Here is a 15342-nt window from a genome sequence, read left to right on the forward strand (position 1 = left end):
AGGAAACTTATCAGAAAACCTTTGCTTGAGGTGGAACTGGAGTTAATTGGATTGGAAATGTGTGTTATTTTTTGGTGTAAAAAAACCTTTGACTCCACTTTCATATGGGGATAACTCAGCCTTTGTGAATTCTCCTTGCTTTTTAAACAGAAGTGCTAAAAATACATTTACACAATGCTTGGCTTCTGCTATATATTGATCATTCCCATGTATTCATGTCCAAAAACAATGATTTCTTTGTGTACAGGTATGGGACCTGTTATCCAGAATGCTCGGGGCCTGGGGTTTTCTGGATAATGGATCTGTTCATAATTTAGAACTTCATATCTTAAAGGGGTTGTTCACCTTCAAACAACTAGTTGTTTTCAGATCGATCACCAGAAATAACGACTTTTTCCAATTACTTTCTATTTTCTATGTGTCACCGTTTTTATTAATATTGAAGTGTAAAGTGTCATTTTTCACCTTCTAAAGCAGCTCTGGAGGGGGGTCACCGACCCTGTAAACTGTTCTAAGTTGATACATTTAGTTGATACATTTCAGAATTACTGAGCCGCCAGACTGAAACACCAGAGACAGGGACATTAAACTTTAGGGCAGAGGCACACGGTCAAATTTGGGGATATTAGTTGCCTGGTGACAAATCTCCTCTTCTTCGGGCGACTAATCTCCACAAATTCACTTCCCCTGCCTTCCCGCCTGCTAGAATGTAAATCGCCGGCAGGGTGGCACTGGGAGTGCTTCATTTTCCGAAGTCGTCCGAAGTTTCAGGGCGACTTCGGAAAACAAATCACTGAAAAAATTGGATTATTTGATTATAATGGAGTCAATGGGAGACGGCCTTTCCTTAATTCGGAGCTTTTTGGATAATGGGTTTTCAGATAACGGATCCCATACTATTTAGGACCTTATAGGGCTGCACAGAGAGGACATTTGCCCTGGCCAGAATATATTCTTGATAAAAGTACACAATACACTTATTGCAGGGAAATGATGTCTGTGCCAATTCAACTTTGCTTCGAGGACACTTGAGTAATAATTCAGCAAGTGCAGGAAGTCTACAGGTTAGGCCTTTACAATTTAAATAGATGTTTTGTTCCAATTAGGAACCTCCACATTGCATTGTCCTGGTCCCCTGTTCACTAACTCTGCCTCTAATTTATACAGTATGACTATGTTAATAAAATATGTGTTTGGATAATGGCTAGTGGTTTTTCTAATAACTATTAAAATATTACCCTTGAATTTAGTTTTCTTAATATTTTTTTGTATTGTACTTGAATATTTTTACAGTGGGAATTCCATATTCTAAACATGTTTTGACACAATAAAAAAAGCGTTTGATTTAGATGTTGTAGCTTTTGTCTTTAAACAACCATGCTATTTTATTTTGTGAGGGATGCACATTACTAGACACCTACAACAAGTGCAGTTACACTGGGACTCTGGTGATGTTCAGCCTATTCTTATCTACTGTGGGGAGATTATTTCCAGAGTATGAACAACCATAGAAGGGGGATCAAGCCAAGCTTTTCCTTCACTTCTTACAGCAACTTGGGAGGAGTATTCAATGCTGAGCAGCCCTTTCAATCCACAAGTACCAGCCGTGACTTATATAACAGCAGCTTGGTGCTATTTGCATTTACCTCCAAAGTATAGTCCTCATCTGAACAATGAATTTTACTTGGGCTGAAGTTGGTTGGGATAAAAGTCATAAGAGCCTAGTGTTTGTTATTGATATCTCATGTTCTACACAACAGTATACATTCACCTGGCCATCCTCAGCTTGCAAAACTGGGTGGGATGAGAAATACATGACCCCCTTGCTCTGATACACATGAATAGCCGCAGCTTAGTTCTAACATCCATCAGAATCCTTAAAGGGGACATACATTGCTCCCAAAATGTAAAGTACAAGGAATTGCTGAATTCACTGGGTATGCCAATATTTTAAGTGCTTCCAATGCAATGCAATTGCTAATGCTCCTTTTAGGAAAAAATTACACTGGTGTGTAGAAGAAAATAGCGGAGCTTTTCCTAGGCGTCCCTAGCACAGACAGACACTCATCCAGTAGAATAGAATCCAAAGATTTTACTTTAATGTACAGGTAGAAGGAATAAATGAATAACTATATTAAATAAAATTGCTTTCTTTGCCAAAAAAACATGTGTATGCAAAATAAACGTGTATGCACGTGATTGCTATAAATTAAAAATACTGCTAACAGACAGTAATATGAATCCTTTATACTATAAAATAATTGTATAAAATGTTGGTCTTTATCTAAATCCTTATGTAAATATCAATTAACTTGTATGTATATATTTTATATATATATATATATATATACACACACACACACATATATATATGAGCACCGTAGAAAGCAAAAATATGGAAAAAAAAACTTTATTAATCCTTGCTTACATCAATGCATTTCGACCCACTGAGGATTGTGTGTACATTTGTAGTACTTCACTGTGCTGACGAAGATCCTCAGCGGGTCAAAACACGTTGATGTGAGCATGGATCAATAAAGACTGGTTTTTGTTTTTCTATTATTGCGCTTTCTACGTTGCTCGTATTTTTCTCTTAGTTAGCACCGGCTAATGCTGTTAATTTAATGAGTGTCGATACCTAGACTGTATATATATATGTGTATACATGTATGTATACAGTAAATATATATATATATATATATATATATATATATATATATATATATATAGACTTAGGACGAACACAAACATATCACAAAAGCCAAGAAAAAACTGTCAGATATACCTCCTTGTAAGTATTTTACCATTAAATCCATATATGCCCAGTAGGTGGTGCTGTGGATTAGAAAGAAGATTATACCAGCACAGAAAAGAGGTTTGGGGCAACGATATGCATTAAACGCATACTGTACATTATTTCTCAAGGCCTCGTGTATGTATTGGTGTGTTTACTGCCATATCTCTGTGCTGGTACAAACCATGATATGAGTAATGAACAAACATTCAGAATCTTCTCTGGCTTTTGTCCCTCTATAAAAAAACATAACAGAATAAACGCAATGCAAAATCTGCTTTGTTGCTGAAATATAATACATGGACTAAGGGATTGATAAGTCTGATAAGGAACCAAATTTAGACTGCAAGCTCCTCAGGTCAGAGATCTCCATTCAGAAGTGTCATGAATTCTCAGCAGTTTCTTATTCTTTCTTAGTATTTATGGAAACCCTGAATACAATATACCCCCCCGGTTAATCATTATGTGCACTGCTGTGTTGCTATAACATGAAATACATCAGAACCCCCATTTTACTTTTTTCAGGGAACCAGAAGAAAATGGTGTAAAATCCAGGAAAATGTAAAATCAGGGAAATATATTCTGCATAATATATATAGGGAGGACTACAAAACAACAATGTAAAATGAGGGAAAATTTAAAATCGGGATATAAAATGGGGGTTCTACTGTATATGGCACCTTTTATGTTAGCACTGCTGTCCACTGCTGTAAATTATACTCTTATCACTATGTGGCAGATGCAGCCTCTTGACACCTTTGTACAACTGGTGGCTATACCTTTATTACAGGTTACCTTTAATAATGCACACTGTGCTGTTGCCCTATAACCAGTACTGTATTGCCCTAAGGCAATCAGCCCATTGTCAAATATTCATATAGGGTGGCCAGCTGATTGGTGCCCTTGACACTTGATAGCAATGTGCAGCCTACACGCAGATCATAGATAACTAGACATTAAGCCCGTTAAATTAACGGGCGCTAGACGGTCCGTGGGGCACATGCGCAGTAGCGCAATCCCACGGACACAGGGACTGGACGCAGAGACACTTCAACTTTATTATATAGGACAGTGATCCCCAACCAGTAGCTCGTGAGCAACAGGTTGCTCTCCAACCCCTTGGATGTTGCTCCCAGTGGCCTCAAAGTAGGCGATTATTTTTGAATTCCTGGCATGGAAGTAAGTTTTAATTGCATAAAAACTAAGTATATTGCCAAGTAGAGCCTCCTGTAGGCTGCCAGTCCACATAGGAGCTACCACATAGCCAATCACAGCCCTTATGTGGCACCCCAAGGGACTTTTTTATGCTTGTGTTGCTCCCCAACTCTTTTTACATTTGAATGTGGCTTGTGGGTAAAAAAGGTTGGGGATCCCTGATATAGGATGTCAGTAGCATAAGTACATCTGCCATAGCTCTCTTGCATTGTGATTTTTATAACCTAGTCATGTTTTTGGCATCATTTTTAGCCACATATTTTGGCCACTAGCACTCAAGCATAGGCCCAGGGCTATATCTTTAGTATCTCAGAATATGCATGGCTGACACCCAGTAGTAGGGTTGCCACCAGCCCGGTATTTTACCGGTCTGGCCGGTAAAAATAATGCTTGATGCCAATGTTATTAATAGAAATCAAGAATATATGAAGGCCGGTATTTTTTCCACAAAAGATGGCAACCCTACCCAGTGGGTTTTATAGACTGTTTTTGGATCAATGTGCATCTTGTGCAGAGGTAATATTCTCTTTAGGGTGCAGTCCTTTCCCCATTCTAATTATAGTCATAGTAGTATTCTCAGTAAAAGAATATTTAAATCAATCAATAAATGGAATACAATTACATGACACTGGAGGGATGTCAGCTCAATGTACACTGTATATTTTCTGTGTCACTCTAACTCCAACTTTGCTGCACAATTTCCAGCATCCACTGTAAAAATGTCATTTTAAAGTAACAACAGCTTTGCACAGCTGGTAGAAGCTTTGCATATTCTCAGGTAACAGGCCCTCCAAAATGTTCCTTTAAACCTGCACATGTTTAGAAAACACACACTGCTGGGCCATAACTGAATGCCTGCAGATGGGCATTAGGAACATTTCCCAAACATTCCATTTTAAATAGATATGCATTATGATGTATGTATGTATGTATGGAATTCTGCAGGAAAAATGCTGCAAGTTTGTAAATGAGTACTTTGTTCTTTTTAACATTCCCCTATGTATATGCACCCTTAGGGTTAGGCTAATGCCACAAAGATCTGCTGCCTTTCACTGCCTTTAGTGTGCACACAGTGGATTTGGTTCTGCAATGAAATTAACTCTGTGTGTACACTAATAGACTGACCCCATGCCTGTCAGTACACACACACATAGGTTGTGGAATGGAAAAATATGCCAGTTGGGAAAATGACCCTTGTGCCAGATAACTATGCTGAAATCTTTGCAGTCATACATTATTTGTAACCCTTGTAATGTTCTCCATTATATTAGTATTTCTACTGAAAAATACACTGCAGGGCTGTGCTCAAGTCTCTGCAGCCCCATGTTAGACGATGCCTTGTGTAGATACACTGAGACTAATTTCCACTGATCAGAATGCAAGTGATTTCACATGGTATAAATTTAAGCAGGCGCCTCTCGTCCTGTTAATGGGTCACTTTTCTAGCTTGTTTCTACTTAACTATTCCCATAAAACCTTATCCTTGGTGAGAGTGTTGGATACAAAACTCAAGCACTTTTGCTTATGGCTGAAGCGATGTCATGTTCTTCTGAAATAACGGAAGAGTTTTTGTGTCCAGTTTGTCAAGAAATACTACAAACCCCAGTGAGAACGCAGTCCTGTCGGCACGTGTGAGTACTTTGTGATGCACAGAGAGGGGTTGCACCAACACAGTCTTTGTAGAGGATTTGTTGGCTTGTTATATAGTTAAGTGTGTTTGTCAAATTGACTACAGGTATGGGTTATCCAGCTTGGGGCCTGGGGTTTTTCCTGATAAGTGATCTTTCTGTAATTAAGATCTTCATACCTTAAGTCTAGAAATCATGTAAACATTAAATAAATCCAATAGGCTGGTATAACTTCCAATAAGGATTAATTTATATCTTAGTTTGGATCATGTACAAGCTACTGTTTTATTATTATTACAGAGAAAAGGGGAAAAATAGAATAACATTGAGTCTATGTAAGATGGCCTTTCTATTCAGAGCTTTCTGGATAAAAGATTTGCGGATAATGGATCCCATTTCTGGATAACAGGTTTCCCGATAATGGATATGATTCTTATTGGAAGCAAAACCAGCCTATTGTGTTTAATGTTTAAATTATTTTTAGTAGACTTAAGGTATGAAGAACCAAATTATGGAAAGATCCCTTATCCAGAAAACCCCAGGTTCCAAGCACTCTGTCGTGTGTGTATACACACCCCCCCCCCCCTACCTTGGAACCTGGGGTTTTCTATATATATTTATGCAAATTGCATTACCACTTCCATGCTGTATAAGAAAATAGGCTACTTCATGTGATTTTATTTGCATAGCAAGTTTTAGTTACTGTCAGTACCAACAGTGTAACCAGTTCTGTTAAAGGAGAACTAAACCCTAAAAATTAATATGGTTAAAAATTCCATATTTTACATACTGAACTTATTGCACTAGCTTAAAATTGCAGAAATGATCCAGGACGTCACCACCTTGGAAAGTGTCTGCGACACTCGCATGCTCAGTGGGCTCTGAGCAGCTGTTGAGAAGCTAAACTTAGGGGTCGTCGCAAATTTTCAAGCAGAAAATGAGATTTGTCTGTAATATAAGCTGATGCTACAAGACTGATTATTAAATTCTGATGCTAATTGCACTAGTTTCTGAGCTGACAATTATCTGTATTAATAACTAATCAGCCTTGTATTGTGACATTTCTATTCTATGTGTACTGTATATTGTGAGTGGGTCCCTAAGCTCAGTACGTGACCGCAGCACAGAGCATGTGCAATGAATCAGCAGAAAATAAGATGGGGAACTACTGGGGCATCTTTGGGGGTAGAGATCTTCCCTTCTAGAGGGCTGTGGTTGCCTTAGGCTGGTACAGAAGCCCAAAAGGTAATGTACAACATTTCTAGCTACTTCTTTAGTTATGCTTTAGTTCTCCTTTAAATCTATTGCTGGTAAAATTAAAAATGCATCTTTCCAAGTTAATTTGATCTCCTTTATTAAATGTAGACAACTTTTCAGTTTTTGCAGGAAATGTTTTATGTTGGCAATGAAGTCAGGGGGTGCATATTGTCCCCTTTGTCGTGGACCAGTGAACAAAAGTGAAAGATCTGCTCCTGTAAGAGCAACTGATATTGACCTAGAGATGAGAATGCTTTCGGGAGGCTGTATGTATTGCGGGAAAATGGTAAGTATTTCTATAGAAGTTAAAACATTTTTTTTATTTTTTTATAATACAGTCTTTATATACATTTTACCAACTTTTACACTGCTTATAATCTGAAAATCAGATCAGTTTATAGAGTAAGAAGGTGTCATCCTCCTCATCATTCATGGCACGCTATTACTGTAGGAGATCTACCCACTCTGTACCCCTGCTGAACCTTTTCACCAGTAAGAAGCCATTTCCAGAAATGTGTTGTGCTATAAACGAAATCTTAGATGGCTGACACAACTGGATGGCATATAAGACCAAGACCCTGCAAGGACTACAGTGCCAGGAGAAAGAGAAAAGGGGCTGTTATGGCTACAATAATGAAGCTTTTTTTTTTTTTTTTTTTTTTTTCTACAATCCGCACATATTCAAATAGTCCCAGAAGGGGTTGCATAATTCTGTCTTTTATCAGTGAAGCTTTGATTTCTCCAGCTAAATCACTGTCCTCATGTAGTGCAGAAGTCCCCAACCACTAGCTGGTGAGCAACATGTTGCTCTCCAACCCCTTGGGTGTTGCTCCCAGTGGCCTCAAAGAAGGAGCTTGTATTTGAATTCTAGACTTAGAGGCAAGTTTTGGTTGCATAAAAACCAGGTGCACTGCCAAACAGAGCCTCAATGGAGGTTGACAATCCGCATAGGGGCTACCAAGCACTTATTTGGCAACCCAAGAACATTTTTCATGCTAGAGTTGCTCCCCAACTCCTTTTACTTCTGAATGTTGCTCACAGGTTCAAAAGGTTGGGGATCCCTGTTGTAGTGTGATTACAGACATAGGGTGTACAATCTCAACAAGAAACCATAACCCACAGCAGGGCACCATGGGTTCTTATTATGCGAGTAGTGAAATTTCTTGTGAATGTCAAGCATGGTGGTATAGGGTACAGATATCCTGTTACATATGGTGTTTGACTTAATATAAAATAAACTAGCGTGCCTGCTCTAGACTTGTTCTGCATTTGATTTAGGTCATGTGAAAAATGGACTTACGTGGCACTACACTTGCACATATTAGGGAAAAAAACTTAATTTAGTTAATTACTGAACTAGTGTAACTGCAAGGGGACAGATAATAGATGGGGTTATAGCACTAAAGGTGGCCATACATGCACCAATATTTCCATACAAAAGATCTTTCAGATAATTTGTACATGTATGGTGGGGGACAAGGTGACCGATATTGGTTAAAAACCTGGGATATCTGGCAGGACTAAAAATTTTGATCGGTCACCTTTGAAGGTGCCGGAACATCGTAACATTAAGGCTGAATCGCAGAGCTAAAGAATTGGGTTTTGTTTTTACCTGCATATCTGCCAAATTCAGCTCTTAGCTTTAGTAGAGCGGACAAAAGATCTTTCATACGGCTAATGGTCGTGGGAAAGATTCTAATTGTATATTTGGCCACCTTTAAAAGGTTGCAAAACATCCCCTGTTGTTTCAGGCACATGTTGAAACGCATTGAAGGAAGAGGAGTTAAAAAAAAAAAAAAAAAAAAAAAAAGCAGCACTAATATTTATTAGCCCCTTATCTGAATGGACTAATACTGGTATCACTAAGAACTAATCTGAGAGTGAGGAGAAGCAGGCGGAATACACTTTGGAATGTTGACATCACTTCTGGTAAGACGTGTACATTCAGGCAAGGAATTATGTGCCAAAGGGTATTGAATGGAAAAATTAGCTCACAAAGAGGCATCAGAATTGTGAGAAGTCTGTCCCTTTGGGGATCAAAGCCTGGTCTGTGAGATCTGAGTAGCTTAGGCTGCTTATCCTTGGTGATATAAGCGATTGGAAATCTGCAGCCTGTGATTCACTACAATAAACTGTGGGGTATATACACAACATAATGTCATATAGGAAGTTTTATCTTATATTGGTAGTAATTAGGTATTGACTCAATTATCTGATTAGGGGATAAAGAACTTTAGTTTTATGGACAATGTTATTGAGAAACAAATAAAGTGCTGCTTATTTGATGTTTTTTTTTTTTTTTTTATGTATAATTTACACTTGCCTATTTTAATGTGAAAAATGTATGATTTTGGAAACTAAATGGGGAGATTGAAAGTACTCCATGGTTCTTGTGACATAGCCTACCAGTATATAACCCCTCCTCCTTTTTGTTGCGACTGTTTTGTTGGGATTTGTTGAAGTCCATCATGCAGGTAGTTTATCTGTACACTGGTAAGCTAATACATACGTAATCTTCATACATGGAGCAGATTTAGTTTCCCAGTCTGCCTTTTTCAGCTAAGGAAATCCATAAACCATAGTTTTTCGTGATTTAATACAAAAGGCAAAACCTTTGTTCCCCTACTGGCCCTTGAAATATTGATATATTCTCTATTTTGTTTTGGTTTTTTGTAAATGTTGGCTTCATTTTAAGTTGACCTTCAAATGTTTAATTTTCAGATGAAACTGCATTACATGAAGCTCCATTACAAATCCTGTAGAAAGTACCAGGAGGAATATGGATTATCACCTAAAAATGTCACTATACAGACTGGCCAAAATTCAACCAAATGGTGAAAAATGTATTTTCAGTATACATTTGTATTTAAGATATATTTTCTGTGGTTCCTGGTTTACATTGGGTTGGCATATTATTTATGGTCCCAGTATTTATTTCTTATTCTATTATCATAAGTATCATGTACAGTATTTTTAATTGTCCAGGACCTTAAAAGCAGCCAGGTTGTGATCCTATATTTGCATGCAACATTGATGACAAGCCGCCTTTGGGGTGTTTTTCTTTTTGGTATTTCAGAAATCCATCATAAAATAATTAGCATGTATACATTAAGGGGGTTATTTATTAAAGTCTGCCAAAAACTTGAAAAATTCAAGGTTTTTTTTTTTTTTGTTTTTTTTTTAACTATAAATCTGAATTTTTAGTAGGGAAAAAAACTTCAATATTTATTATACCCTAAGAATGGAAAAAGTCAGAATCCGAAAATTCGACATCTCAGACCTGCTGAAGTTGTTTATAAGTCAATGGGAGAATTCCATATCCTATTTGAAAGTTTCTGTGGTCTGCTCTGGAATTAGCCTGAAAACCATCTATTTTGGACTTTACGGGCAAAAAATCGGTGGAAAACACCCGCGTTCTCCCCAATCAGATTAAATCATGCTTTTTTAATAATAAATAAGGTAACATTGTGGATTCTAGTTTGGTTTGATTCCAAATGCGAGCTAAAGATGCTTTTGGGCATTATTCAACCAGTTGAAAAAAAAGTCTTTCTGAATGATGGTTAAGTTCTTTTTCTACTTCAGGTATGGGACCCTTTATACAGAAAGTTCTGGACCTGGGTTTTTACGGATAACTTATCTTTCTGTAATTTGGATCTTCATACCTCGTCTACTAGAAAATCATGTAAACATTAAATAAGCCCAATAGGCTGGTTCTGCTTCCAGCAAGGAATAATTATATCTTAGTTGGGATCAAGTACAAGCTACTGTTTTATTATTACAGAGAAAAAGGAAATAATTTTTAAAAATTATAATGGAGTCGATGGGAGACGGCCTTTCCGTAATTCGGAACGTTATGGATAACTGGTTTCTGGATAACAGATCCCATACCTGTACTATAAACTAATGGCAGGTTTAGTCCTGATAACTTAAGGATGAATTTGTGTCGATTTCCAACTTTTATATAAAAATGTTTCTGTTGCAGCCAGGAGCCAAAATACAAGTGCCCTTTGTGTTCTGAACATAATTTAAATCAAAGGAGCCTACTGGAGCACTGTAACAATGTGCATTACTATGAAGAGGTGGAAATGGTAACCTACTGGTTTTGTTTTTTTTTTGTTTGTTTTTGTTTTTGCTCAGGCTCGAGTTTTAATTCTGCATTTTATAGAGTTGTAAAAGTTTAAAAGCCAGTGTGTGAAAAATTGGGATGGTGCCACAAAGTGTGAGAGAGTGACAATAAAGTGCAAATGGTGGGAATATATGTTTTGCCTATAGTTTTAATTAGGAAATATTTTTTTTTTTCTGTGTAAACCAACCTCTCCCTTCCCCAGTTGGAAGTCCTTGGTAGGCTTTGTGATAAGGAGCAGCACAGTCTACACAGAGCTGCTCGATGGACTGCTGCTTTTTTTTTTTATTGTACTCCTATGAACAGGAAGTAGATTGTGACCGTTTTGTGAAAGACACTTTTGTATAAAGTACCTAAAGGGATGGTTCACCTTCAAGTTAAACTTTTTTGTATGTTATAGAATGGCTAATTCCATGCAACATTGCAACTGGTTTATATCATTTCTCAATGCATGGTTGCTAGGGTAATTTTGATCCTAGCAACCAGATTGCTGAAAAAAAACTAAATAACCAGAAATAATAAATGAAAACCAATTGTCTCAGAATATCGCTCTCTACGTCATACAAACAAAAATTAATTTGAAGGTGAACAACCCCTTTAGTAGAAACAATAGGCATGTATTTGTAGCACAGGCCCTGTTCATTGAATGCCTATTGTACTGTCCCTGTAAATTAAATTTGAGAAGGCTTTAGATAGTGGGGGGTTTACTTTGTTTTGTTAATGTGCATGGTGATTGCTTATTTGATTCCTGCATGTAAGTGTCCTTTTTGCACTTTTTCATCTTCCACACTTATTATTGTTCAGCTGGTACTTCGTTTTCCAAAGTCGTCCGAAGTTTCCTTGTGAGGCAACTTCGGAAAATGAAGCGGTCAGAGTGCCATCCCGCTGTCAATTTAGATTCTAGCTGGTGGGGAGGCAGTTTGGGGAGATTAGTCGCCTGAAGAGGCTATTTGTCACCGGGCGACTAATCTCCCCGAATCTTCTTGTCTGTCTCTGCCCTAAAAGATATAAACTGGACCAAGGCTAATTGTTATGTCCACCAAATATTTCTCATTGTCCCCAAGTGGGAACACCTTCTGAAACATTTATCATTACAGACATTAAAAGAACCTCCTCTAGCTCTACCTCTATTGCTCTGCTTAATTCATAAACCGAATGAATAAACTACTTTAATCCATTAGATAAATAGAGTTCTCTGTACTTTGACTGGTTTGCCCCTATCTTTCAAGGCACTTAAGAATGACAAAAGAGAATAACTTTGACCTAAGATAAGTGGTCACAATGTACAACCTCAGCTATTTCTTGGAGGAGAGGTGCCTAGTTCATTATTCTGGGCAACATAGATTAGTCTCTAAGGGCTTTAACACACTGGTAGATTCGGGGAGGTTTAGTCGCCTTGCGACTAATCGCCTCTTCTTTCTTTGTGACAATCCCCCCGAACTGCCTTCCCCCTGCTAAAATGAAAAATCACCTGCGGCAATGCACTCGCGGTACTTCAATTTCAGAAGTTGCCTCACGAGAAATCGGAATCGAAGCTCTGCGAGTGCATTGCCGCGGGCCATTTTTCATTTTAGCAGGGGGAAGGCAGTTCGGGGAGATTGTCGCCCCGAAGAAGAGGTGATTAGTTGCCAGACGACTAAATCTCCCCAAATCTGTCCGTGCTAAAGCCCTAAGGGGCAGATTTACCAAAGAGCGAAGTGGCTAACTCTAGCGACAATTCGCTAGCATTACTGCCCGCAGGGACATCGCCGATTTACTACGGGCGCAGGCGCTAATTCCCTAGCGAAAGACGGGTGCTAGCGGTAATTCACACTCTATTGCCAGGCGACAAATCACTCTGGCGAATAGACGTTACTCCGCAAATTCACTAAAGTGCGGATTTTACTGAACATTACCTCTTTCGAGAGAGTTGCTTTCACCACCTCAGACCAGACTAAGTGCATTAAAGTAACTAGATCTTCTTCAATTTTCTGTCACTTACATTATACTGTGAGCCGAAAATGCATCAATGTCCAAAAAAGCTGGCAACTTTGCCCTTTTTTGAGCCTGATTGCCTGCAAAAAAAACTTGAACTTTTTTTTGGGTAACCGGTTTCTGCCCAAACATTTTGCAAACATATGGAACATTAAATTTACAGTGGGCACATGTGTAGGGCATTAGAATAACACTATTGTCTTTATTAAGGTTTCCTGGACGTGTTTTAAAAAGAGTTAAATGTTGGTGCCTATACATAGACAAAGACATCCATACAACTTTAAATTTCCCACTCTGAGCGCAAAATCCCTAGTGAAGTTTCGCTAGGCAGAAATGAATGATGGCGCATCTTCAAGATCTATGCTTTCATTGCCAAAGTAACGAGCCAAAAGTTGCCAGCGTTCAGCCCACGACGAAACGCTGCATTTTAGTGAAGTGTTGTGCTGTGTTTTGTTTTTTTAAAGCCTGATGGTTCAATAAATGGAACCCTGCTTGTCTCTCCACTTGACTATTAACTGTTTGATAGTTAGCTAACACCCAAAGCTAAATATGACCGGACATTTCTTTATTCATTCTACATGCCAGGTTTGCCCTATCTGTGCCACTTTACCCTGGGGAGATCCTATTCAAACTACTGGGAATGTTATTGCCCATTTAAATGCCAGACATCAGTTCAACTATCTAGAGTTTATGGTAAGTACAAGTTTGTAAGCAGTGTGTATGTTCCTGGGTTCACAAAGTCACATACAGAGAAAGTTTGGCACAACAAAGAGACTTTTTTGTGCTAGCAGATTGCACAGTTGTTAATTTTCAAAGGGAAGCACCCTGCAGTTGTTTGAGAGTAGTGAGTTCCGGTTCTGGATAAAATTGGTATTTTCTTTTACCCCCCTTTGTTGTGCCAAACAACAACTTTTTGTTGTCATTTCATAGACAGGCTAGTGGGGCAAAGCAAGAATGTACTATAGACTTACCCTTTCGACTAAAAAGAAATATACAGATACAACATTCACTCATCCAAAAATTAGGGAGGCACTGTTGGTTTCTTTTTAAAATCCTTGAGCTTCTTGGATGTATGAAGGCAAAGCCCTAAACATCGTGCAACATGGTTCCCTCCATGTCTCATGGATTCTATAAAATATTAGTGGTTATTGGGGGCAAAGGTGCACGGCCCTCTTTTGTATAGGTTTTAAAGGGGCAGTTGTTATATTTACACCTTAACTAATATGCCCTCATATCTTGTATAAATGCATAGAAAAATTTGTCTCATTTTTGATGTGGTCTATACGGTTATTCCCAGCAATGCAAACAGTGTGTACAGTGCAGAGTTGATCTGCATTTTTTTTACACATTTGAGTAACATATTTGGAACTTTTAAATTGTATGTGTCTTTTACACTGGCTGCACATTTTCCCACTGCAATATGTGCTTTGTATAGTATTTCATAGTAATTAACTATTATTTTGAAGTCTTGTCATTTGATTTAATTTTGGAAGATGTGAACATTTCTTCTTTCACATATACAGAGAATCAATCCATATCAGTCAGTTGTATGTATTTTTATTTTTTTTTTATTTATTTTTTTTGCCTTAGTTATGACTGCTTTCCTTCTCGGTAGTCCCTTGTACATTTTTGCTTGTATAAAACTCCTATAGCTAGTGTCTCCTTATATTCTCTCTGTCACCAAATCACCTTTAATTCTCCACCAGTAACTTATTGCTGTCTTCTTACCACCTCTTCTCAATCATGACCATAAGGTTCTCCCTGGACTGCACCTATTTATGGAATTTTGCTTCTCTGGTCAGTTAGATATTGTTTCAGACACACCATGCACTAATGATATTGTATTGATTGGATGTCTTACTACAATGGAGGTTTAACTTCTATGTAATTTAAACTTTTTTTATCCCTCTTATTGCTTGTTCCTTTAGAATATTAACATTGATGAAGAGGCGCAGTTTCAAATCGCCGTTGCAAATTCGTACAAAATTTCAAGGTGATTCAAGCAGAAAGAATGCATCTTGTAACAGTGATTACAGACAGACTTTCTCGTTTCCTTTTTGTTTTTTAAATATCACAATTTGTAATGTATTTAAAATAAAAATGTATCAAAAAATGTGCAAGTGTCACCATCTTACCTGAATTTCCAAGTCTATAGGGCAGACTTGTCCCTACACTAAAATACAAATGTTTTACCCTACTGCGTTGCACATTCCCAAGTCCTGACCTTGAAATAACAGCAAATGGCAGGTAAAATGGCTGTGATGGAAAGTTTATCTGCAGATGAGCACCAGTCCATGGAAAATACATAGAAAGCCCCCAGCGAATGCAGTTGCAGTCCCTTTTAAGAGAAA

At 37.9% G+C, this 15342-nt stretch overlaps 1 protein-coding gene across 1 annotated transcript; it reads left to right on the forward strand.

Annotated features, from left to right (window-relative positions):
* Positions 1–5503: 5503 nt before the first annotated feature.
* On the forward strand, positions 5504–15096 carry rnf138.S (ring finger protein 138 S homeolog; the record flags this gene model as incomplete). Its single annotated transcript, NM_001096505.1, is given in 6 exon segments — positions 5504–5640; positions 7015–7180; positions 9616–9728; positions 10877–10982; positions 13577–13684; positions 14920–15096. Coding segments are annotated over 6 exon segments (669 nt in total). The 3' UTR covers positions 14989–15096.
* Between the last annotated feature and the right edge of the window lie 246 nt (positions 15097–15342).

This window comes from Xenopus laevis, chromosome 6S, assembly GCF_017654675.1.
Source record: "Xenopus laevis strain J_2021 chromosome 6S, Xenopus_laevis_v10.1, whole genome shotgun sequence".
Classification (NCBI taxonomy): domain Eukaryota; kingdom Metazoa; phylum Chordata; class Amphibia; order Anura; family Pipidae; genus Xenopus; species Xenopus laevis.